General features: G+C 36.9%; 1 protein-coding gene and 1 long non-coding RNA gene across 3 annotated transcripts in view; one reads left to right on the top strand and one right to left on the bottom strand.

The window, feature by feature from the left end:
* Nucleotides 1-926: 926 nt before the first annotated feature.
* The window catches only part of CDH6 (cadherin 6), a 133,824-nt gene continuing 109,899 nt past the window's right edge, over nucleotides 927-24,851 (bottom strand). For both annotated transcript variants that reach the window (XM_077116888.1, XM_077116889.1), the window contains exons 6-12: nucleotides 23,192-23,379; nucleotides 20,970-21,223; nucleotides 16,000-16,136; nucleotides 14,580-14,701; nucleotides 13,261-13,378; nucleotides 12,887-13,138; nucleotides 927-7,065 (exon numbers count right to left, since the gene is read on the bottom strand). In XM_077116888.1, the coding sequence (XP_076973003.1) occupies nucleotides 6,575-7,065; nucleotides 12,887-13,138; nucleotides 13,261-13,378; nucleotides 14,580-14,701; nucleotides 16,000-16,136; nucleotides 20,970-21,223; nucleotides 23,192-23,379 (1,562 nt within the window). In that variant the 3' untranslated portion in view covers nucleotides 927-6,574. The remainder of the gene's footprint in view (nucleotides 7,066-12,886; nucleotides 13,139-13,260; nucleotides 13,379-14,579; nucleotides 14,702-15,999; nucleotides 16,137-20,969; nucleotides 21,224-23,191; nucleotides 23,380-24,851) is intronic.
* LOC143647185 (uncharacterized) lies at nucleotides 6,461-24,673 on the top strand. Its single transcript, XR_013157900.1, has 4 exons — nucleotides 6,461-6,649; nucleotides 21,056-21,142; nucleotides 22,791-22,865; nucleotides 24,343-24,673. It is a non-coding gene; the product is annotated as an uncharacterized LOC143647185 (long non-coding RNA).

Raw genomic sequence — 24,851 nt, 5'->3', positions numbered from 1 at the left:
TGTATTGCTTAGATAACTGTCTCTTTTCTGTTTTCCATGCTATCCTTTCTGGAATGCCTTTTTTTTTTTTTTTAATTTCTTTTATCTCAATCCCACTAATTCCTAAGCCTCCCACACAGGTTTTCCTTCCTATAAACTCTGAGAACACTTCTATCTTCATTTCTTAAGACATTTGCATGCCATCTTCTGGACCATGAGCTTCTGGGGAGAAGAGAAAATATAACAAGCTAGCTTACTATTGAATGCAGTGGAGTGTCTAATATATTTTGAACAAATGAGTGAATAAATGAAAATCTCATTTGCAAAGCTATGAATTCTCCCAGTTAAAAAATTATGAAATGCCCTCTGTAGAAATAAGAGGCAGCTTAAAAAAGAACAAGCATGTGAAATATTATAGGTCTGGATACACTAAGAACTCTTTATTTACTCATAGAATCAGAATGCTAGAAGGATTTTATTCTTAATTCCCTCTGGTCTGGCTCTTGTTTTTTCTTTCTTAAATCAGAAATCCATAGACAGTTTTTTTTATGGGAGAGAAATAATGGATGGTGATTTGGGATGGGCAAAAATATAGAACTGCCCGTTTTATCCAAAGCAATTACCATGAGGCTAGACAGCTTTCTTCTTAACACAGCAATTCCATAAATAACAATATAATTCTTGATGTCCCAGCAGTAAGAAGCCTGCAGGGCAGTGCCAACATTATATACTGCTGGCTGGGAGAAGCTATTGTTTACATGCTAATTATTATATAGCAAGTGGCTTTAGTTAACTATCTGAGCGATTAAAACAGCAGATCCAGAAAGATAACGTGTGCCTCAGCAGGTGTATTTGTCTGTCTCTGTAATTACAAACAATAGTTTGAGAGAATTGAAAAAAATAAAAACAAGTTAGAAAAAAACAGTTTATTAAGTAATATCGTATAAATAACGTTACAAAAATTGGTTTGCAAAAGGCATATTTACTCTTTGTGAGAAGTCACTTTTTAAATTGCATTCTTTTCAAATTCATAAGTCTAAGAAAACAAAACAAAAGAAAAGAAACCATTTCCAGGGGTGTGTATTTGCCATCTGACTACAACAAAAAGCCCGGCCAACACTGAGCTAAAGGTAACTGTCTCAATCCTGTTCTTTAATACAGAGAAGACCGTCTGATGTAAACTGTGAGGTTATGAGAATCTCCCTAACAAGGTATGTTGATGAATGCTGAGCAGTGATTGTTTCCAGCAGGCGTTCTTGTTGCTGGAGACACGAATGTGACTGAGGAAAATGACATGAACTGAGTACTTCAGCCAGTGAAACTTCAAGGGTGGCAGCAGCTTGAATTTATACCTGCGAGTACTTTTAATTAAAAACAAACAATACCAAAACTTTTATTTTCTGGCTTTAAAAATCACAAATCACAGCAGGAGAATGCCAAATTGTCTTAGCCTGCTACTACCGAAGACGCACATAGCATTTTTTAATAAGGCCTATTATAACGCTGTTTACTTCCAAAGCAATGAGAAGAATCGCAACGGAACAAAACAGTGAGTTTGAAACGTCCCTTGCGAGCAGATGGACTTTACGTTTGCCACACAACATGCCCCCGGAATGCCTACTAATTCTATACATGGGATTCTTTAATAAACACTAAATGAATAGATCATAGAAAACTAAAGGCGTACAGGAAGTGCCTCCAGACGTATTTACATAAATAGTGTATGTAGTCTCACAAGGAAGGCCAAGAGCTCATTATAAATGTGGAATGCTTTTTCTGCAAGGCTGGGTCCAGGCCTCATTTGTCAAATTAACCCCATTTGAGGTGAAATTTGAGTTCGTGGTCCGTGGGTTTTTAAAAAAAAAAATGAAATTAAGCAACTTGTAAAAGCTCTTTTGAAATTAATCTAATAACCCAGTGGCTCTCCGGCTAAGTGCCTCAGTCCAGTCTGAAATACAGCGGGTAATAGCCTTTGTTTCCATTTGACCTCCTTTCGGCACTTTCATCTTCCTACTGGCTCTGTTGAGCTAACGTTCCCCCCACCCCCAATTTAAAAATGAAAATGCTTCATAAGTCAGGTATTACAAAATGGGGAGTAGATTAAAGATTGTCTCAGCAATGCTTAAATTAAATTGACGATGCAGAGACCATAAACTTCTGGCTTTAAAAATGAGCTATTTCTTTATTAACTTTGAGTAAGTGTGTGAGTCCATGTATTTGCTTTCTAAGAGGGTATTGGCCTCCATGTTAAACGTGGTTGAGGTCTGGTATTTTATATTTAGCAGAGCATTATCCCCTTAGAAAATTATTCCATAAAGATGCCAAAGGGAGATTAAAAACGCTGCAACCATAATAGTCATTGAATTTTTTAAGGAGACCAGACTCGAATTCTATATTCTTCGGAAAAAAAAGCTGCTTGTCAGAGCTTAGGAAATAGTTCATCTTCCTGAGACCAATTTACTAAGTGATAAAGCTTTTTACTCTTATAATCTGATAAAGAAGGTCAAGTTGTAGTGTTAATTTAAACACAATGGGCAGCTTGGATTTTTGAATCCCCTGCCACAATATCACACCCAAAAAAGATGTCATCTAGATAAAAATATAAAAAATAAAATTACACTAAAACGATCCTTTACAGAGAGTACCTTTCAAAATAGTGGGAATCATGACTTTCTAAAGAGTTCTTCCAAAGTAATTCCATCACTTCAAATATACTGACTAGGGATAAAAGAACTTATTTGATGGTTCTGGTCCTGGGGAAAATGAATTTAGCTGACAGAGCACCTAATTTAAACATTTAGTTTGTTCTCAGGAATCAATTCTTTTCTCTCCTTTCAACTGCATAGGATTTTATGGACCTCAAGTATACAGAATCCAGGAGTGCCCAACTCAAAGTTTTTATATCAATAATCTCACTGAAATGGTCATTTTAAAGGCAAAGCTCAGCAAATCAGGGCACCTAAATTTTACGTACTTCAATAGTATGTAAGTAATGGAAACATTCTACAGTTAACTTGGATCCATAAAATTTGGATGCCTCTAAGATGGGGATTTATTTTTTTTTTTAAACTTTTTGCATCACTGTTTGGGAGCTGAAAATGAAAAGTGAGCCACACTTTTGGAAATATGGAGTTAAAATTGAATTACCAGGTTTTGTTCCATCTGAAAATGCAGTCAGTTTGAATTTGAACCTCCCTTTATGCACCCGTACAATAAAGCTAGAAAATTTCAGGAAAGACAAAACAAAGCAGATATATATTTGCCATGCCCAGATTCCTTTTCTTATAATTCTGTGGAACTATCTTTCCCTTTCATTTGATTTTTTTACTTACTAGAGTATGAATGTTTCCAGGCCTTTTAACAGAAAGTGGACATGAGGCCAAGGTGCTTTAATCCCTTTTTTTTTTTCTTACATGGACAGGCACCCGGAATTGAACCCAGGTCCTCTGGCATGGCAGGCAAGCATTCTTGCCTGCTGAGCCACCATGGCCTGCCCGCTTTAATCTTTTATGGCCAATGACTAAAAGTTTTTTGACTTTCAGCTTATTGTTGAACACATCTTTGTCGTTTGAAGAAAATTTTCCTTCTTGAATAGAGTGCAACAAAAATTTTCAGAAAGGTCTCCGCATCCTTGAAACAACCCACAAAACGATCTGCTTGTATTCCACAAATTTTTGTTTTTCAGCACTTCAGGCGAATAGTAATATGTTACTTTGCGCCCCTCTCTTTTCATCATTCTCATCACCAACAGCTAATATCAAGAAAGAGACAGTGTGACAGCTGAGATGAAAACTAGTTTTCTCCAACACTCTTTCAGCAATCTTGGTCTGGGTTCTAGCATGTAAAAAAAATAAAAGGACAAGTATGCACAAGGAATGGTGTTTGAGTTGATACATTGGTGGGAAGGAAGTGAGACCTTGTGGGTGGCTCTTATTGTTTTGAAGACATCAGAGTCAAATTTGATAATTTGAAGGACCTTAGTGCTAAATATTCACCCTGAGTCTCAAAAAGTATCCAAGTTCTTGGAAAATAACCTTATCATCAGCTTTTGCGGTAAGATAATAAACAGTTATTTCTGTAGTCATAGTAACTTGTTCTGAATACAATGTGGCATTTCCAGGGTAGGATAGAATACCCTGCTATTCACAACTCAAATATTCTTTTCTAGTATGACTTACTTTCATTCATAAGGAAAAAGAAAACATCCTTAAATACTGGAAGCAGCCATAGCCAACCGTCAGAAATTCCAATTAATGCCAAAGGTTCAAAAGGAAGCCTTTTGAGGATGCCTTTGGAAACAAAACAAAACAAAAACAAAAACAAAAACCAGGGCTATCTTTCTTAGTTCAATTTGTTACAACGACATGCCACATAAGGATAGAGAACACTAATTTTACAATTAATCATGTGGTTAAGATGCTGTTCTATTGCTATAAATAACTAATTCTTATTACTTAACTCTACTAAGTTATCTTTTTTTTTTTCAAAACTTACCAGTGACTATGATACATATCAATTCATTACAGTGAAGCCCTCATGTGGCATTTAGTTTGCATTCCTGTGTGTGTGTGTGTGTGTGTGTGTGTGTAGGACTAGAAAAAGAAAATCTTATAAGCAGGAAATAGCCCAAGCACAAAAACCTTCTTAGTATACAGGGCAGTCTATTACAAAATAGAAAATCATTCAGGACAACACAAGGAATAATATAGGTAGCTAAAAATACTGCATTTCTTTTGTTTTAAAGGTCCTGTCTTTACTTCCTAGCTAATATGCCTATTTTGAAATTTAACTAAACAACAGTGTGTTTCCAAATAGGAAACATGGCTGATGTGACATTATCCTCAAATGGCAATGCACTAAGGTTATCTGTAGAAAATTAACATTAATTGAAAATAAATCCTTAGGACTAACAAATGAAGGCAGCATATTTTAAATACATATTCTATATACACAGTCTGCTTTTAAAGTTTTCAAAAAACAAAAAGGTTGCTTTCATTACAGTAACTTTGGAAATTTCTGATCACTGAACAGTGTAAGACTCTAATGACAATGATCATTAGAAAAGCCTGATAAAAGGAAGGGTTTGAACCTGCCAAAAGGATTGGTTCAGTTCTGTTGGGTCCTCTGGATAATAACTGACTAGGATGCTAATTGCATAATTAGAGAAATAACAGACTGGATGGATTCTACGTTCCTTTTCTGTTGTAGTTTGAGACCATTACTTTATCACTAGTTCAATGACAAAGATGGCAGAGTTGTCATGGAAACAAAGTTAAAAACAATGAAAACATATGAATGCTTCTGAAAGTCATCTATCATTTTAATTTTGATCTTAACCACTTTTGTTGAAGGGATCCACGTTTTCCTTTTGTAAGCATCTTCCAAACATGTAATATGTAGATTTTTACTGCAATCACAATGTCATCCATCTATATCTTTCATGTTACATAAATGTATAGATGTTCCCAGACATGAAGGGTGGGATATTAGATTTAAATGAGGCTGGCTTTTACCTCTCCATCAAACTTTGAGAGCAGGATTTGAGCTTTATTTAATCTAACTTATTTATAATAATCTTGTGTAAAGTATCTGAAGAATATGAATTATTGTAGTTCAAATTTCTACTTTCAAGTATATAAGAATAATACTGGTGAAAACTACAAGCAAGGAGGTAAAATTTGTTTTAGAAAAGCTCATTCTGGAACTTTTCCAACAATTAGACTTATTTGCGATTAGCCTACTGATGGCTGAAATAATTTCAAGTGATCTGTGATACAATTGGTGACCACAACTTTAAATATGCTAAATAGTTCCTTCCTTAACATTATTAGCCATTTCCCCTCTCCCCTTATGTGATGCACGTCTTATGTATAATACATTTTGAACAGGTGTCAAGGAATGAAGTCTCACTAAACTGTTGTGGTTTTTGAATGCTGTAATATAATTTGCTTCCATTCCTTAAGAGGAAGAGAATCCACTGGTAGATTCCATGTTTTGAATAGTGGTTGGTGCTAGAAAAATTCTTGAAGACCAAACAGAATGGGTAAATGTCATTTGAAATTCCTTGTGACAGAAATACACACCCATATTTAGTTTTATTATCTCCTTGTGAGCTGATATGCTGGGAACAACGGTCTCACGGTTATTGCTCCCTCGTCTCTTTTACTAAAATTATATATATTTTACCATTAAAGCACAATTTCTTACCCCATTAGCATGTGAAATGTACAGTTGGGGCAGCCATCTGGCCTGACTCAGTGAACCATGGTAAAGAGACCAGGCCAGTGGAAAGGAGCGTTTTCCCACACTTGCCCTAAGAGAACAGGTGAAAATTCTGCTCCTTATCCTCTCCTTTAGCACGGTACCTGTTGGACTGACTTGGTTAAACTGGATGCACTAGAAAATAAAACTTTGCCCCTTGGAAGCTCATAAAAGTGTCCTAGAAAAAAGTCTCTAACATTTGACCCACACAACCGCAGCCATTGACTCTTAGAATGGGCCGGGCAGAAGGACCCTTCACGGAGCAGTGGATATAAAGAAATCGCCGCTTCACAGATCTTTCAGCGTGGCATCGGAAAATCAGAAAGGCAGCGGATTAGGAGTCTTTATCACTGTCCTCCCCTCCGTACATATCTGCCAGCTTTTTGAATCGAGGGCCCCATTCGCTAAGGTAATCATAGTTTTGGTCTCCTTCCGTGGTCACTGACTCCAGCGAGCTCAAGGAATCTGCGACCGAGCCAGTGCCTTCGTAAGCGTAGGTGGCCAAGGAGTCATACGGCGGGGCAGTGGGGTCCGTGTCATTTTCCTTTAACCTTTGGTTAATGAAATCTCTGACGTCAGTGTTGTCGCGAGCTGGTGGAGTCCGCCGGGGTAGGAAAAGGGCTTCGGGCACAATGTCCCTCCGTAATTTGCTGTCCTCTATGGCTTCAGGATTTCTGAGGGTGCCGATATCAAAGGCCTGCGTGTCCTCCTCTCCGCCACCCTCATCGTTGTAACTGACGATGTTATCTCGGATGTCCTCTTTGGAAATGATCAAAGGCTCTTTTTTCCGCTGCCGCCTCAGAGCTGCAAACAGCACCACTGTCACTGGAAGCAGAGACAAAACAGAAAGGGAAGGGAAAGTTAATTTGCCTCCCAGGGAACGCCGGGAAGAGATACAGCGCTCCAATATGAAGTTTTAAAAGTTTGTCCAGGAAACTGCAGACTTGAAATTTTATCTCCTTAAGGGGGTATACTTGCCTCTATACACGCTCAAACCAGAACCCCCCAGACGGAGTAAATATTTGAAAGAGGGTTACTATTTAAGTTGAGGATAAAACACCATCAGATTTTTGTCAGTAGTTCCTTTTTGCTTTGAAATGGCGAACTAGTTTCAGGGTAAGGAAAACATTTTTTTTTTTTTTTTAAGCTCAACTTCAGTGAAAGTACTGCAGCAAGAGTGCAAATTATGCCGAACACCTAAAATGCTCTGAAACTGGGTATAAGGACAAGGCTGGCACCTTTGCGGATGTGTTGAAAGGTTTGCATAACTACACATCTAAAATAACTTTTGCACTATGCCTTCTTCCTAACCACCCCCCCAGCCCCTGCCAAGAAAAGTGCAAAATTAGTTTCAAACCCAAAGGAGACATTTGAATGTGTGCATATTTTTCTATAAAGAAATGAGTATTATTACAGATAATACCTGGAGACACCTAGATAAAATTTTTAAAAACCACTTGGGACCTCAAGATGAGCTAATTTGAAGGGGGCAGGTTATTATACATGTACCAAATTGTTTCTGTTTTGAGTAAAAGAGGAAAAACACATTGAAGTGAGAATTTCTGTTATTTTTCAAAGGTTCATGATCTCTAAATTCGGTACCCAGAATGTGCATTCTTTTGATTTTTCCCTTCTGATTCATATTAGGGACAAAGAAAGAATAGTATTTAAATGGCTTATCTTGTTTCTTGATGCTTAGGTAGGACACAGCTGGCTACCTGTAGGGAAAGATATTTACGAATGGACATATGGGTAGAAAAATAAAGACAGGGACATTTCAGAGAGAAAGCAAGCATCCAGGCAACTAAATGTGGGGCTTCAGTGGGTTTGTACAAGCAGTACCAATTATATCTCTTTACTCTCTCATCCAGAGCATGGTTCAGTTTTTATGAGCTGTGAAAATTGAATTCGAAGAGTTAGAAGAATAATGGCTTTTCATTGGGTTTGTATATCTACTTTAGTAATAATGGATATGCACACGTCCATGAGTCTGTATATTAAAATTTCAGGCATTAACAGTATTCGTAATAATAATTTATTATATCTCATGAGAACTTTCTGTGTGCCAGACACTGTGCTAAGCACTTTACATACTGAATCTTATTTAGTTATGTTAATAACTCTACAAAGTAGACACCGTTATTACAATCCTATTTTATGTAAGAGAGAAGTGAGGTTTAGCGATACCACAAGGATAAGAATTCAAGTCTGGGTTCATCAGACTAAAAAACCCAAACTCTTAGTTACCATGCTCTGAAGCAGGGTTGCTATTATAGAATATTTCTAAAGGAAGTGCAATTTGCCATTTTCAAGTGCATTGTTGTATAATTTTACACACTCTCTTTTGCTGCCAGAGAGTATTTTGATGCCTCGGTTGTCATGTTCATTTGGGCTACTCATTCATTCAATAAATACTTGAGTGCCTTCTCTGTGCTTGAGATTTATCAATGAAAAAAAAAAGGAGTTCTGTACTAATAGAGTCAGGAGAAATGGACACAGAAAATAAACAATGAGTATAATAAGATGATTCTCAGAAGCTGATAAATGCTATATAGATAGGAAAAAGTAGGGCAGAGTAAGGAGGATGGGAAGTGCCTCTGTGTATGTTTAGGGGACTGTGCATGTTTTGTAGGGGGTTGGTTTGCATCATCGAGGATTGACATTTGAGCAAAGACATGAGGAAGTATCCAAGGTGCTGTCTGGCAAAGTGTGTTCACAGCAGAGGACAGAGCTAGAGGAAAGGCCCTTGGGTGGAGTGTGCCTTGAGTGTTTGAGGAATAGCCAGGTGGACCCTGCGGCCAGACCAGAGGAAAAGAGGCATAGCAATTCTTCAGAACCTTGAAGGTTTCCCTAAGCTTTTCACCTTTTCCCTAAGTGAGCAGGGTGAGGGCAGAGGGCTACCCATGATCTACCCTTCCTGCTGTTTCCAGCGTGACCGCGGATGTGGTTTCACAAAACACATGGCCGTAACTAAGGGCAGCCTTTCGGATTACCTAACAGATTCGAGTCAACTCTCAAGGGATTAAATTCTGATGAACATGGGTTCATTCAGTAATTTAAGGCAAGATAGCAGGCATTTGTCACATCCTAATTCTTCCACAGCTTAAATTACTTATATCTATTATATTTGTCCTCTGAACATCTGAAGAGATTTCTTGAAAGTACATTTGTCTAGAAAAGAGAGTTCACAGTAATTTGGAGACATTTATTCATGTCTTAATTCTTCCACAGTTAAAACTGCCTTTATCTTTTCCTTTTATTTAGCTCCAGGAATATCTGAACAGAATGTCTTGAGAATACAATTGTCTGAAAAGGGGATCTTTCTCAATGCTAACTTCTATAAACTGAAAACATGATTACATGGAGGAAAACCATTCTGAGAAAGTAAACCTCTGATGAGATGCTCTTACCAGTAATAGAGCCTCCTCTTTTTCCTCTACCCTTAAAGGGCAGTAGAGGGTTTGCTCCTTTTTTTTTTTTTTTGGACTAGAGCAGGGAAGGGAGAGAAAAAACTTGGACAAATTGGTGTGCAAATGTCATCGTAAGTCTAGAAGGTAACAGGGCATTGAAATGAGAAAACTTAGGTTAATTTAAGTGATTTGACCCTTGTAAATCTGTTTCCTTATCTGTAAAGAGAACTAACCATTTAGTGCCTAGTGTTTTCAGGAATGAGTTAATAAATGTGAAAGCTTTGTAAATGCTAAGGCGCCTATTGGAAACTGAATCATGCACCCACAAAAGGCGTGAGTGCTTGTTTGAGGCTATTGTGCACATCAGAAAAGCCATGTTCTTCTTCCCAGGCCAATCTTGCAGGGGCAGATTTATTGTTTGGGCAGGATCTTTTTGATTAAGTTGTTTCCATGGAGATGCGGCTGACCCAATTGTGGGTGAGGCCTTTTGATTAGGTGGTTTCCATGGAGATGTTTCTCCACCCATTTAAGATGGGTCTTAATCCACTTACCAGAGTTCTTTAAGAGGGAACCATTTTTGGAAAAGTTTCAGATTCGATACAGAGAGAAATGTTTAGAGATGCAGAAAGAAAATATCTACAAGGAAGTCATTTGAGAAATCAGGAGAGAAAGCTAACAGATGTCCGCGAAGTACCTTCCCAGCTGACAGAGAAACTCTGGAGGTCATCGACCCTTTCTTGAGTCAAGGTATCTTTCTCTGGATGCCTTACTTTGGACACTTTTATGGCCTTAGAACTGTGAACTTGTAACTTAATAAATTCCCTTTATAAAAGTCAACCATTTCTGGCATATTGCATTTCCGGCAGCATTAGCAAACTAAAACAGCATGTTTAGGTTCTAACCCCTGGTTCTGTGGGCATGAACCCATTTGCAAACAGGACCTTATTAATTAAGGTGTGCCCAAACTGAATGGAGATGGGCCTTAATCCAATATGGCTGAGGTCTTTATAAGCAAAGAAAATTGGACATGTAGAGGGAAAAACCATGGGAGGCAGCCAGAAGCTGGAGGTCAGTGGGACATAGAAGAGAAAAAGAGAAGACACCACCATGTGCATTGTCATGTGATGGAAAAGCCAAGGAACCCCAAAGTTGGTAGCCAGCCAGAAGATACCAGATACCAACCCCTAGAGGAACCAAGCCTTCTTGTCACTGAAACTTATGAACAAATAAATGCCTGTGTTAGGGCAACCCAATTGTATGATATTTGTTTTAGCAGCTACAAAACTAAAACAGCACCATAGAGAGAAGAGATGTAGCAGTTGCTTTTAGTGTTGCTTTATTTTGTAAAATACCAGGTATTATATGATCCACTATCTTGATTCCAGATTTTCTCCTTTATCAATGTGGCTTTCCTTTTGAAAAAAAAAGCTCTCAGTTTTGCCCCAACTTTCTTTGATTGTCTCTTGAGCTTGGGTTCTCTTTCAGCCTGGGAATTGCCCAACATTCTACAAGCTCATAAAGGAGGTAAGGTAGGGTGTGGAAGCGCCAAGCTTCTTGGGAGTGAAGACATGGGTTTGGAACTTTAAGCTTACCATGTTTGTAATATATTGGGTATATGATTAAACATGGTGGGGCCTCAGTTTTCACACTTAAGATGCAGGTAAATATATACCAGATGATTTTGAGGGGCAAGAAAAACATCTGTTAAGCACTTTGCATGGTGTCTAGCTCACAGTGTGAGCCTAGTAAAGGTTAAATACCATTTTTTCTTCTTTATTAGGTACAGAACTCCAAAGAGATGAGACAAAATGTGGGAGGCAGCAAGGCAAATTAGGAGTGCTGAGGAGACAGCAAATTCACTGGAGAAGGGAAACAAAAAGGGCAGATGAAGTAAGAGAGTTGGAAGGAAGGAAAGGAGGAGGAGGACTGAGTAGATGATGAGGGAAGAAAAGAAGTAGAATGCCATGAAAACCCTTGGAATACTACCTGAGACCAGCTCTGCCAACCCAGAGCTTCTAAAATTAACTTTTTTGATCAAAAGGAATTTTCATATCCCTTTCTTCCAAAATAATTTTTACAGACTCACACCATTAGAAACACTGATTTGTCTTTGCACACTGTCAGTTTTTATTTATCCTCATAGCTTAAAATACTTTCTCCAAATCTTAGTTGACAAAGAGAATCACAGTTCTGTAGTTCACTTTCGAAGCTTCTGTTATAATTAGCAGACTTGATTTGGAAGGTCTTCAGCAGGGATCCCTAGGTATTCTGTTCCTGGAGAGATGTAGGATCTTTGCTCTCCTCAAAGCCATTATATGTTATCCCCACCCCGGCCCCATGTAATCCGGGTTAACTCTGGCTCCTTACTTTTCTTATATATATATATATATTTACCTTTCATTATGTAGGTAAGTTTTTCAAATCTTGCTTTTACTTTTGTAAGGGCTGTAATAGTTAACATTTGATTCCTTAGTTCATGAAGAATCATGGACAGAACTTTTCAGAAATTTGAGCTCTACTCGTGTGCTTAAATTAGAATAAAAATTTCACTTGAATCATTATTGATTTCCTCTATTATTACATTTATTTCTTGCGGGTCCCAGATTTATTTCTTTTGTCACAGATGTTAGATATTACAGAGAACCTGTGAAATAATAGACATTAGGTATGTGGCAACCACAGGTTAATGTTAATAAGGCAGTCATTTAAATAGGTAGATCACAATAAATTTGCTGGTAAAAGAAAATTTCTTAGCATTTATTTTGCTGTGTGAAAGAGGGAGAAAAGGTCATCATACTGCTTTTTCCACTGATCTTTAGACTTCACCTCTGTAGAAAGAGCTCTGGTCACCTACTCCATGCTAGATAGCATTCATCTCTTTAAAATTTAACAAGGTTTGCCAGGTTAAATATTAAACAACAGATGAAACAAAAAAGGGCACACATATCACCCTCACATGCCCCCGAGATTCATTCCGGGTCTGATCGACAAAAGAAAATGATTCCCTGGGTAGGAATCATTAGACAGGGGCAAGTTTCACATCTGCTCAGTCGCTGAAGTCATTCAAGCAGAAAGTAGTTCCTGGTCGGACAACACGGAATCTCAGCAGATACGGTCTCTACTCACCTAGATCAGGCTGTATGCCTTACCCGGGGAGGCGGATAAATCTACAGTGTCACAGTGACAGTGTGAGCCCCTCACCGTGGGGAGATAGGACGCAGGGAGAACCAGTTTACCTAGTAGGGTCACGATGCACAGAAGAATGGCGATCAGAGCCCCCGTGCTCAGTCCCGTGGGGTGGATGAGGGCCTCGGCGTTGCAGGACTGCATGTTCCCGTGGGGGTCACATGCACAGACCCGGACGGTCACTGTCCCAGTGCTACTTTGGACTGGGTAGTCGTTGTCCGAAATAACCACAGGCAGGAGGTAGGTGCTCATCTCGTGCCTGTTGTAGCCATTTTTCCGTGTTAAGATTCCTGCGGTGTTGTCTGGAAGCGGAAAGCAAAGCGGTGAATGGATGTGAACACGCCGGTGGTAACGGATGGGAAGGGGAAAAGGGAAAAGACGGATGCGGAGCTATAGACACAGAAGGTAACTTGGGCTCATTTACCTCTGTTGTCTTGAATGGTAAAGTTTGAGCCACTGGCTGCTTCGGGGGCCAAAGAGAATGAGAATTGGTGCCCGCTGTAAGGATCGTCTTTGTCAATGGCACGGAGGGTCTGTATCAACTAAAATTAAAAACAAAACAAAACAAAACATAAAGGCTCTAACATTTTGCTACCTCAAAAGTGTTTCTTACATTTTTGCAGTACAGTTCTCGACTAAATGATTTTTTAATTTTAAATACTACTAATAAAAAAAAGACAAGACAGCCTTTAAAAAATTTCAACGAATCCAACCTATTCAGAGATCTGGTGTTAGACCCCTTAGAGTAGGGGATAATTCTTTGTTGGGAGGGCTGGCCCATGCATTGTGGGATTGTTAGCAGCGCCCTTGGCCTCTACCCTCTAGATACCAGTAGCTCTCTCCCAGTTGTGACAATTGAAAGTGTGTTCAGACATGGCCAAATGCCCTCCGAAGGACAAAATTACCCATGGATGAGAAGCACTGCCCTAGGAATGATACAAAACTGTACATATCAATGGTCTGTGACAACAGTACAACTTAAAATGGAAGCACACTTTGGACAGCCTGTTAAGAAATGCAGTCTTGGCGTATGTGTAAGCTATTTACTTTGAAAAATGTTAAGAAAATGAGTATATAAAATGCAGTAACTTGGGCGGGCCACTGTGGCTCAGCAAGCAAGAATGCTCACCTGCCATGCCAGAGGACCCGGGTTCGATTCCGGGTGCCTGCCCATGTAAAAAAAAAAAAAAAAGCAGCAACTTTAGCTACCCACTTTAACATGTACTTTAACGAGATACTTCCATTATGACAAACTGTCACATAATTTTTGTATCACTGGCAGCAAAGACCTATTTCCAATGGGGACAAATGTGAAAAACAGCAAAAAACCTTTATGGATTTATATTATTCACATAGTATTCATATTATTCACAATATAAACAAGTAAATATGGATTATAGTTATTGTAAAATATATACTAGTTATGACTTTCAAGTATACATGGTAATTAAAACTATCTTTCCCCAATAAAGCTGTGACTAATCTATTTCAAAGAAAACCTAAGACTGATTTGCAGTCAGTGTCAGTCTTTTAGGGAATGAACTTCCAAGTTCTTAAAAACTGTTTGTTCTCTTTTACAAGTTAAACGTTCACCCTGGTTCTTGTTTATAGTATTAATTTCCTTAGCATTCACTTCATAGATAATTCAACACTAGCCCTCAGCTCTGTGTATCAACTTAATTATTAGAAGATCTAAATTTATCTGACATTCTAAATTTGAATGTATTTTCTTAAGAAACTCACCTGCTCTGCTTTCACTTTTTCACAAACAAAGGTTTCATAGAATTCAGCAAATTCTGGGGCATTGTCATTGACATCTAGAACTTTTATATATAGAGGTACTCGGCTGCTTTGCTTTGGATTATCTGCAACATGCCAAAGAGAGAGAACCCTGCATTCATATTTTGAGCACCAATCACCTTTAGATTATGCTTTTTCATTCTCATTCATGCACAAATTCCCTAATGCTACTGTACCACAGGACACTAAACACTAAGGTGATCAGAAAAAGTTAAAATATTATGGATTAACTACTTCAGTAAACATAAATTGGAATGAGATCCTTCACAAAAAAATTAAATAAATTTCATCGTGTTATAAAAAATGTACTTTTTCAGTGGGAAATTATTTTATAATTTTAAAACCTTAAGTGTCTGTGTCATTGGCATCCACATCTGTTACTTCACATAAATTTTGAAGGGCAAATTCTTACCTAACAAATTTATAATAAGGTATCTTATCACTATTAAAAATTAATGCTTCACTTTGCCCATATTAGTTATTTATTATTCCACCCAATATCCTTTGGCTATTTCATATCTCATGAGTTATGTTGGCAAAGAATGCAGCTGAAACATACCATCTGTAAGATATCCAAACTGAGCTAAAAATGTTTAGGACTTTTAAAATGAAAAACATGAACTCAAAATGAGATATAATCTAGAAGATTGCTTTTAACTTTTAGATATTATTTTAAAGATCATCTTCTTTATGTACTTCAGTCTACACTTTGTGAACACTTCACAATTTTCATTACGTGTAGTAATTTTAAGTTAAGTACTCTTTTGGCACTAGTTTGTTCTGCCTTATATTTCAACAAAACTGCTATAGTAAGTCAGTTTATTGATCACTTGGTGGTTTGTATTGCTTACTTTCCTTTACCACAAAAAAAAGTGGAAATTTGTATCTTTCAATCCTAAAGATTTCAAAACAGAAATTCTAAAGAAATCTGAAGGATGAATATCCAAAAAAATTTCTAAACAATTCTACATTTTAAAATATTCTTGATTTCCCCCAACACACACACACAATTTCTAACACGATTGTGAGTCCCTTTTCTTTTGGCTGCTTCTGTGATGTTCTTATTTATACGAGTTTTGGAATAAAATCCTACAAGTACCCATTCAATCTCATTTGAGAGATGCATTCCCATTTTATTATTTCCAAACTGAAGAACTTCTGCAGTTGCCTCTTCATTTATGAATGAGCCAACACATATCTGGAAGAAACATTATCGCAAATCGTTACAGGGCTCTCTCCCTCAGTGTGTGTGTGGAGTGGCATCATAACCGCGTGGTGATGAGTTTCAGTTGTGCTTCATCAGGCCTTGCTGGGACTCTGACTTCATCAATCAGGGACAGCAGTGGAATCAGGTAGGACTTACTGATCTCTGTTGCTATCACCGTAATGTTGTGCCACAGCAGCGTTTCTCGGTCAAGAAGTTTTGATGTAAAAATTGAACCATTTCCAGAATCGATATTGAATATTCTGTCCATATCTGTGTGTCGATCGACAGAATACCTGAAATTGCAGAATAGAATTTAGAAAAGATTTTTATCTGTTATTCTCATATCCCAAAACTATTCACAGAATACCTCTTACATGATTTTTTTCTACCTATAGTGCATATTTGTATAACTATAACAACATTAGACAAAATATTCTGAGAAATTGGTTCTTTACAATTAGGTCGTAATTGTGGGCCCACCAGACAGGTACATGATTTTGAGAATCACCACTAAAGTTTCTTTTTTATAGCGAATTTGGATATATGTGTATAGTAAGTGTTGCATTTTAACTCAAGTTTTTAGAACCTCAGAACTTTAATATGTGTGTCATTTTTCTACCATCCATTTTATTTTAAAAATAGCTATGCTAAAGGATATTAAAGATGGCTAACGTGGTTTGAGGATAGAGTGATAGGAGAGGCAGATAGGAGATGAGATTGGGGAAGCATCCATAGTCCAGACTGTAGAAGGATGGGCTGCCCATGGTAAGGAGTTGGGATTTATTCGAAGTGCAGTATAAATCTATTGAAGGGTTTTAATCAGGGAGTGTCCCAATGTAAATCATGTTTACCAAAGATCACTGAAGTTGCATGGAGAAAAAGGGTTGGACAATGCTATCACCAACTGACAGTGGAGGATTGACAACAGGATTTGTACTCAAGATTGAGGAAAATCATAAATTCCATTTTTGACATGTTAAGGCTGAGGTGACTAGGAGTTAAGTCCAGGAGGAAGTCTGAAGCTTCAATTTGAAGCTCAAGATAATGATGTGGACTTGAAACCAAGATTTCCCACTTAACTGCCTAGGAAGGGAGAAAAACACTAAGGAATAATGAAAGAATAGAAATTCTAATTTCTAAAATAGTACTTAGTATAGAATAGAAATTCAGTAAACGTATAGGAAAGGACATTTGGAGAAAGTCAAAGAACACCCAGAGTGCATTGCAGAAATCAAAGGAGAGACTTCAACACTAAAATTGATGGAAGATTACTATATTTGGGGAAATGTTATCTTATTTATAAATTTATTGCTAGTTATTGGAATAGTTGCATAGGGGAAGCAGTATGTGTATATATGCACACTGTTTTGGGGGCGTGATGCATTAAAAGAAAATTCAGAGGAATTTTTGCCATTAGGAACAAAAAATTACCCATGGCAAGCTGATTCTCAAAATTTATATTGTAGTTGGATGCTCTAAGAAAAGTAAACCCTTGTTGCTAACTTGCAATAGTGTATCATGCCCAAGATTCTATTTCAATTAATTATGGTGATTTAAAATATAATTAGTGAATTATAATGAACAGTATATTTTATCTTCATAGAATTATTTTTTGTCATTTAGTGGGGCCCAAAATAACATAGTCAGTCAATTATTTCAGGTTATTTAAAACTGACTTTAAAGAGAATTAATGACATTTGCAAAGGATATATATATATATAAAAGTACTGAGAGTTATATACATATATATGTATATAAAGTAAGGTTTGATTTTTAGTTTCAGCTTATATAAACCTGATATTTTTATTATCAAAATGGTTGAAATAAATGAAATAGTTATTGTTACTCCATTTGTGTCATAAATCCACATTTATTAAGAATTTGGGCAACAACTTTGAACTTACTTGACCATCATCCTTTATTTTTAATTTGACAATGATAAATATTTAAAGCATAAAATTAATTACCAAAAGGAAATTCTCAAGATTCAGAGACTTTATAAGAAATTCAATAATTATCTACAAACACATTTTTTCCTCATGAAAAATGTCAAGCTTAAGACATGCTGCTTATTGCTTTTTTAATCTGTTACAATTATATATGACAGTAAACTTTTCTTGTTCTTTGGCTCTTTTCCTCCTGCCATAGTTTTAAGTTTTACAAGTAATCATATATTCTCATCAAGCATCAAAATATAGGCAAAGAGTAAGGAATTTTAGTTGAAGGCAGTTTTTTATTTTAAAGAAAAAGCGACTATCTAGGAAATATGAAACTGTATTTTTTCCCTTTAATTGGGAGATTTAAAAATTAGTAGAAACCCTAAAAGGGCTATGTTGCTCAGGAAAGATGCTTGTACCCTAAACCTTATTGTTTTTGTTTTTGATCTCTCCAAAGTAATTTCAATTTATTTCATGGCTACCTACCTTCCAGTTACCTTAATTGTAGAAGACATCACTGAGAAGGAAGATGATCAATCTCGTGATGATTAGCAGATCATTCTGCTAGGTAACTGTCTTTTTTTTCCCCAGGACTTTTATGTATTCTGTGATTTAATAATCTGTCTTCTAATGTATGTTCAAATGAGGAAGATTTGTGAGTTAGGAAAGGAGGGTATTTGGAGGTGAATGTTTCATAATGTGTGTTGATAGCAGCATTTTATGAAACTCTTCATGGAAATCAAGCATTTGTGCTAAAGTTATTGTAAGAAAATTATTTTATGTGATTAAAAAATTAGATTTGTGCCTGCATGATACTACATCAGTGTTTGGGGTAAGAATTCTCTAGGTTTAATTGTGCATCTAGCATACTGTTAGGCACTTAAGTTGCTCAATAATTATGCCTTGAATAAACAAAAACTGGGTATGGATATACTTTTCTAAGGTAAGAATCAATATTATCCTATAAAACGTATTACTGAAATGTACATTTATACATCAATATATCTATGTCTATTTCTATCCCTAAATCTGTATTTATATAGCAAATCAAGATGGGTGAAGGGAAGGCTTGCAGAAATAACTTCAAAATTAGTGGACAGCCAACCCGGGCTGATCAGAAAACTGCTTCCCTTTATTAAAAGTAACAATAATGTCGATGGTAAAAATGGTATTCTTTATTGAAAATTAATATAAATGTAGAAATAGAGCCTAAATTCCCAGAAAACATTACTTCTTTTATGAAAAAATGTGTTGAACTATCCAAAAAGGATTCAAATGTTCATATTTGTAAATTTCTAGTATTAATGCTTATGAGTTAGACATGACACTGACTTGTTGAGATAGTTTCTTTGTGCAGTTAGAACAAACTCCGTATCAGAGAAGAGTTGTGAAAGTACTGAGAGCTATTTGTGCCATATAAGTGAAAGCCATCATTCATTTTTCTTATTAATGATACTAAGTGTACATGGAAGGGCACTTAATCTGTGGCGCTCACATGTTGCTACCTTGGGTTTACCAAAGTCCAGTTGAAGGTATCCATGGATAGATATTTCAGTAGAATGGTAAAATAACAGCCTCCATTTTTCCAATGACTAAAAATTATTCCCTGTAAGTAAGTCAGGCATTTTTGCATTTTATATGTGGGGCTTGTCATAAGGTTTCAGTTGAACATAGAGCTCAATGGTGAAAAGGTTAGAAAATGACTGCTTTACAGTGCCAAATTCTTTTATCTGCAATAATATTCTCCATGCAGCAGCCAGTGTGATCCTTTTAAATATAGCTTTGGATTATATAGCTCTTCCACTCGAGGCTCCCCAAAGTCTTCTCATCTCAATCAGAATAGAATCCAGTCTTTACTAAGCCCAACAAAACTCAGTATGAGCTGCCATCTCAAAATCCACACCAAACCTACTTGTCTCATAATTTACCACTCTCCCTCACTTACTTTCTGGAGCTTCACCAGCTTCCCTGCTGCTCCCTGAGAATGCCAAGCATGCTCTGCTTTTGGACATTACTCTTGCTTTTCCCTCTTCTTGGAATGTTCTTCCCAGATATAGGGTGCAGTGATACCAGGCTCAGTTTACTGCCTCATTTCATTCAAATCTCTGCTTGACTCCCCACCACTGAGGATAAGCCAGCCATGTATGACCATAGCATCTGAAATAGCATCTTAATATTCTTTGTTCCCATACTTTGTTTTATTTTTATGCTTAGAATTTATTGACACTTGACATATTATATTATATATATATTTGTATGTTTATTATCTGTCTGCCCTGTTTATAATATAAGGCCCTTGAATTCAAGACTTCGTATTATTCTCTGCAATAACCCTAGTGCCTAGAACATTCATTGCACATGCAAGATGCCCAGAATATATGTGTCGATGGCCTGACAAGAGTTCTGGAAGTTTCTCAAGCTGTTTACTTTATTTATAGGGAATAATTTACATAATGATATTCTGGCTTAGCATTTTTCTCATTTAGCAAATCAAACCCCTGGCTGAAGGCTGGAGGTTGGGTGACTCTGGTGTTTTTATGATAAGATTCTAGAATACTGAAGTATCATTGGTCCTAAAGAGTCATGAGGCTTATTGCAATATGATTTACAACTAAGGTGCAAAGACAGCATAAGGAAAATAGAGTTTCCTTTCAGAGTATAAATTTTGATGTAGTTCTATTAATTTCCCCAGGATTTCATAGACATATATGGTGAGACAACTCTTGTTTTTATCCAAGACTGCAATACAAAAAAATTATGTACCCAAATGGAACATAATTCTGCCTCTAAATGTTACATGAAAGTTCCTCCACCTTGAAATACAGACTTTCATGCCTAGTGCCTTGCTTGTTAAAAACCTTGACATTTCCTCCACACCACTCTTTGACAAATTAAAAAAAATCCCAGGCCATTCATCTGTTTTACCTTATGCTATTTCTATGTAAGCAGTAAACTCCTTACAGCTCATTTTTATTTTAATTTGCATTTTGTGCTTTTTTAGGATTGTGTTCCTTCTGAAATAATATTCATGTAGTGAGCAAGGACAATTTAGGTGCTTTTTAGCATATTTTTCAGGAAAACAGAACTAATTGGAAAAAAAGAGATTCAGCATTTCAAACTTGCAGAGTGATCTTTGAATATAAATCGACTGAAGCCTATAAATAAGCCATGTCACAGATATGTTCTTACTTGACAGGATTCCTGGCGGCGTCTGGATCTTGGGCTGTGACAGAGCCTATTGTCGTGTTTATCTGAGCATCTTCTCTTATTTGTAGGACGTAGGCCAGTTTGCTGAAGACAGGAGGCTCGTCCACATCCTCCACCGTAATTCTAACCGTGGCTGCGTCTTTGAATGGGCCCAGGTAGAGAAAACGGGGTTCGACGTGAGGATTGGAAGCTTCCACTTTGAGGGTGTACACTTTCTTCTTTTCAAAATCCAAAAGCTTATAGGGAAAAGGGATATATTTAAAGCAGCCAAGACAGCAGGAAGACGTTAGTCAAGACATGAACTTTTTTTTTAGTGCAAATCACTGATTAGTGAATGCGATCATTTTGCTCAGAGAAATTAGGGTGAAATTGGGGACAGGTATAAAAGATAAGGTAACCATTTCTTTCCACACCTTAACAATAAGGGAGCTTAGATGGAGTCTGCAAAGGAGTTCAGTTGGCACATGGCCCTGATGCGAATGGCTCTATGGCCCCTTTTGACTTGAAGCAAGGGCTCAGGCAGGGCACTGGACAGAGCAGGAGAGGGAAGCCTGTTACAGACCTTTTTTTTTTTTGGTTGTTTTTAAAGCCTTGTATTTGATGATGGGGGTTGTGCCAGAGCAATGCAGCAAATGTGCAGTACATTATTACATGATGTCAGATGTTCTCCCATTCAACCTGGACAGGAACCACGTAAGAAGTGTTCAAAACTTGCCAATGTCAGTCCTGATTTCTAAACCAGTCCCTGGTTTCTAAACCATGAAACCGGAATATCTAGGGTGGGATGTGAGCCTTTACTTTTCCCTCCCCCCGCCCCCAGTCATCCTAATGTGTAGCCAGAACTGAGAACCATAGGTTTGCATCATCATTTCCTTTCCTTCATTCAAATATAATAGAAAAAAAGATGTTTTTTTTTTTTTGCATGAGAAGAGAAAGTATCCCAAATGTTATCCTGATAAGGGCATTGGGCTAATTATTTGCCAAAGAAAGTAATGATCATTTCTGTCAAAGGTCTTTAGAAAAAGTATCTCTGCTTCTGGAGACACAGCAAATGCAAATGCTTATTGCTGACTTTTAGTTTTAGATGATAATATGACAAGACTCACTAGAAACACAATTAATCAGGATGTTAGTGAATGTGATTTTGTCTGCTAGGCAAAATTTCAGCTTGAATCTGATCAGACACTGGGAAAATTAAAAAGGTTAATGTACACTAATGGGCTTCCTAATTATATTATAGTATAAAACACTGGCCTCAGTGTCACTTAAACATGTTTTATTGTATTTCCAGATATTAAGACATGTAACCCAAAGCCTAAGAGAAGAAAATTATTGATATTGACATCCAGACTTGCTCATATTTACCAACAGACAAAATAGTGTGTGAAAGGAGAGGGAAAATATTACATGATGAAAGGAAAATCATTAAAAAATTTAACCAACATGAATATCATGTTTGGCCTGGATGGACAATAATTATTGCTTTTAAATTTTTGCCATGTTTTGTATAGTGCTCTGAGACTCTAGTCAATTTGAGAGGGATATAGTAAACAATGAATAAGTACAGAAGGGGAAAAATAGGAATTCAGAACACAATAAATTTATCATTACTGTGTGTCCCAAAAATAGTTATAGAGGTTGTTAGAAATTTGTGTTACTTTATTTTTGTGAGTATTGATAAATTCAGTCTTTACATGTCCTCTTTCTCTACTTCAGTTCATTTTGATTATTGCATGTATCACACAATGTAGCTATACATTTATTTTCGTATTTACTTGTTTCTTTCTCTCTTTTCTCCACTAGATTAGAGTTTCCATGAAGGCTGAAACCATCCTCATATATGAGCCGTTGCACTCCCAGCACGGAGTATACTGTCTGGTACTGCTTACTTATTTATCATTCATTTTTAGTATTTACTTTAGATATCTGTATGTATATCATTTGTTTATATTATTTATTTCCTTAGGGGGTTCTTAACACACATTTATTGAAAATATGGAATTAACTAACCTATACAATTATTTTGGACCTAGAAAAGCCAACCAAAGAGATCTCTATGTAATTAGAATCAATGTTTTCCTTTAATAACTAGAAAGATAAGAATATAATGGAATGTTCCTGTTAGATGTAATTGCCTTTGGTAGCTTGGGAATCAGAGAAAAATAAATGCACTCATTTGTATGGTATGTAAGAAGCAGCATCACCTTTTTGACAGTTATGATCCCTTCCTGGGTTTGTTGGTCGGTGATGACATCAAACATGTCCAATCCCTCTCCATCTGTGATGCTGTATTCAATTTCCGCGTTTTCTCCCACATCAGCGTCGCTGGCTTTGATTCTCCCAATTGGTGTAGCCGGTGGAGAAGATTCAGGGGTTTTAAACTGGTATGTACCTATTTATCAGCACAGATACAATCCAATGATAGACTACTCATATTCCAACATAACAAAAGCATTTTTTCCTACAGTTTTTTCAGATATTACTAGGTGTGCAGGCAGAAACATGCTTGTCTCAAAATAATGACTGGTACCCCATTCTCCTAACATCTTTGCTTTCATGAGTGTTAGGAATATTTTTTCCATCTCATGACCCGTCTCTCTGCATGCTTTTCCTGTCCTGTAAAGAAGCTTCAAAGCGTACGGTGTGATTGTGGGCATGACTGAATGGCTAGAGGAAGGCAAAGGAAGCTTCAAACCTTCCTGTTAAGTTTCAAACCTTCCTAACAGAAGGAAGAAAAGCATTTAACCTCCACCGTGACTATAAGCCAATTATTAGGTATTCTTTAAAGGAGTTCTTTCTTTCCCTGCTAATAACAAGTGAAAGCAGAAATAAGTTACTGCAGTTTGGAGAAGGCACCCAAGCAGGCATTCTTTTACCCATTCGCAGAGCTGGATCTAATTGTAGAGTTAGGGACATAAATAAATGCATTGAGTGATAAAGCTCCTCATTTTGGTTTCTTTTGGCTGATTCTTTCTGTCAAATTTTATTACAAAATTTTTCTATGCGTAGGTTTCTCCTGTATTTGTATCAACATCACAAACGCAGACGTATATTGAATATATATATATATTTCTTATGTCCTCATGTTGCAAAATTAGTTTAAGGAGATTCCATGTGGGTTTCAATTTAGATTGGCTTGGCCAATGTGTACCTTGAACCAAAAACTGAAACAGGGAAAATACAATTTCTTCTACTCTCATCCATTACATTTTGCCAAACATTGATGTAAATAATTTTGGAAAAAAACGTTATTTTCCAACCTTAAAATAAAACTATTTCCTACTGATCACATGCATATCCATTCTAAAAAAGGCCCATTTTAGCTGACTATTTTTTTTTTTTTTTTCATGGGCAGGTGCTGGGAATCGAACCCTGGTCTCTGACATGGCAGGCGAGAACTCTGCCTGCTGAGCCACTGTCACACCACCCTTGGCTGACTATCTCTTAAAAATATCATCACTGGGAGGGTCTTCTATTTAATTATGGCCAGCTCATCTTTCTTGGAAGACACAATCGAGGTAACTTTCTCAGGAGATCATGGTCAGGAAAGAGATTTTATTCCTAGAAGAAAAATCATACTAAAACCATTTCCAACTTTGGCTTTTCCACGTGAAATGGCCCAGTGTAGTGCTTAATTCAAAATGGCCATTCATGAAAGCTTTCCCCCTTTTTAATTCCTTCCTATCTAACCGTGAAAGTTAATATTTTTAGAAATGACTTTTGTATATCAATTAACCATAATACAGAAAATCATTTATGATTACTAATGAGCTAAGTACATTGCCATTTCTGCACTTGTATTTTTGGAAATAGTAACATGATAAACCATCTATTTATAAAGCTTTGTGAAGATTTAAAAGAGAT

The sequence above is a fragment of the Tamandua tetradactyla genome, chromosome 9 (assembly GCF_023851605.1).
Source record: "Tamandua tetradactyla isolate mTamTet1 chromosome 9, mTamTet1.pri, whole genome shotgun sequence".
NCBI classification, from domain to species: Eukaryota; Metazoa; Chordata; class Mammalia; order Pilosa; family Myrmecophagidae; genus Tamandua; species Tamandua tetradactyla.
The sequence above is the reverse complement of the archived record's forward strand: the minus strand, read 5'-3'. Positions and strand labels throughout refer to the sequence as shown.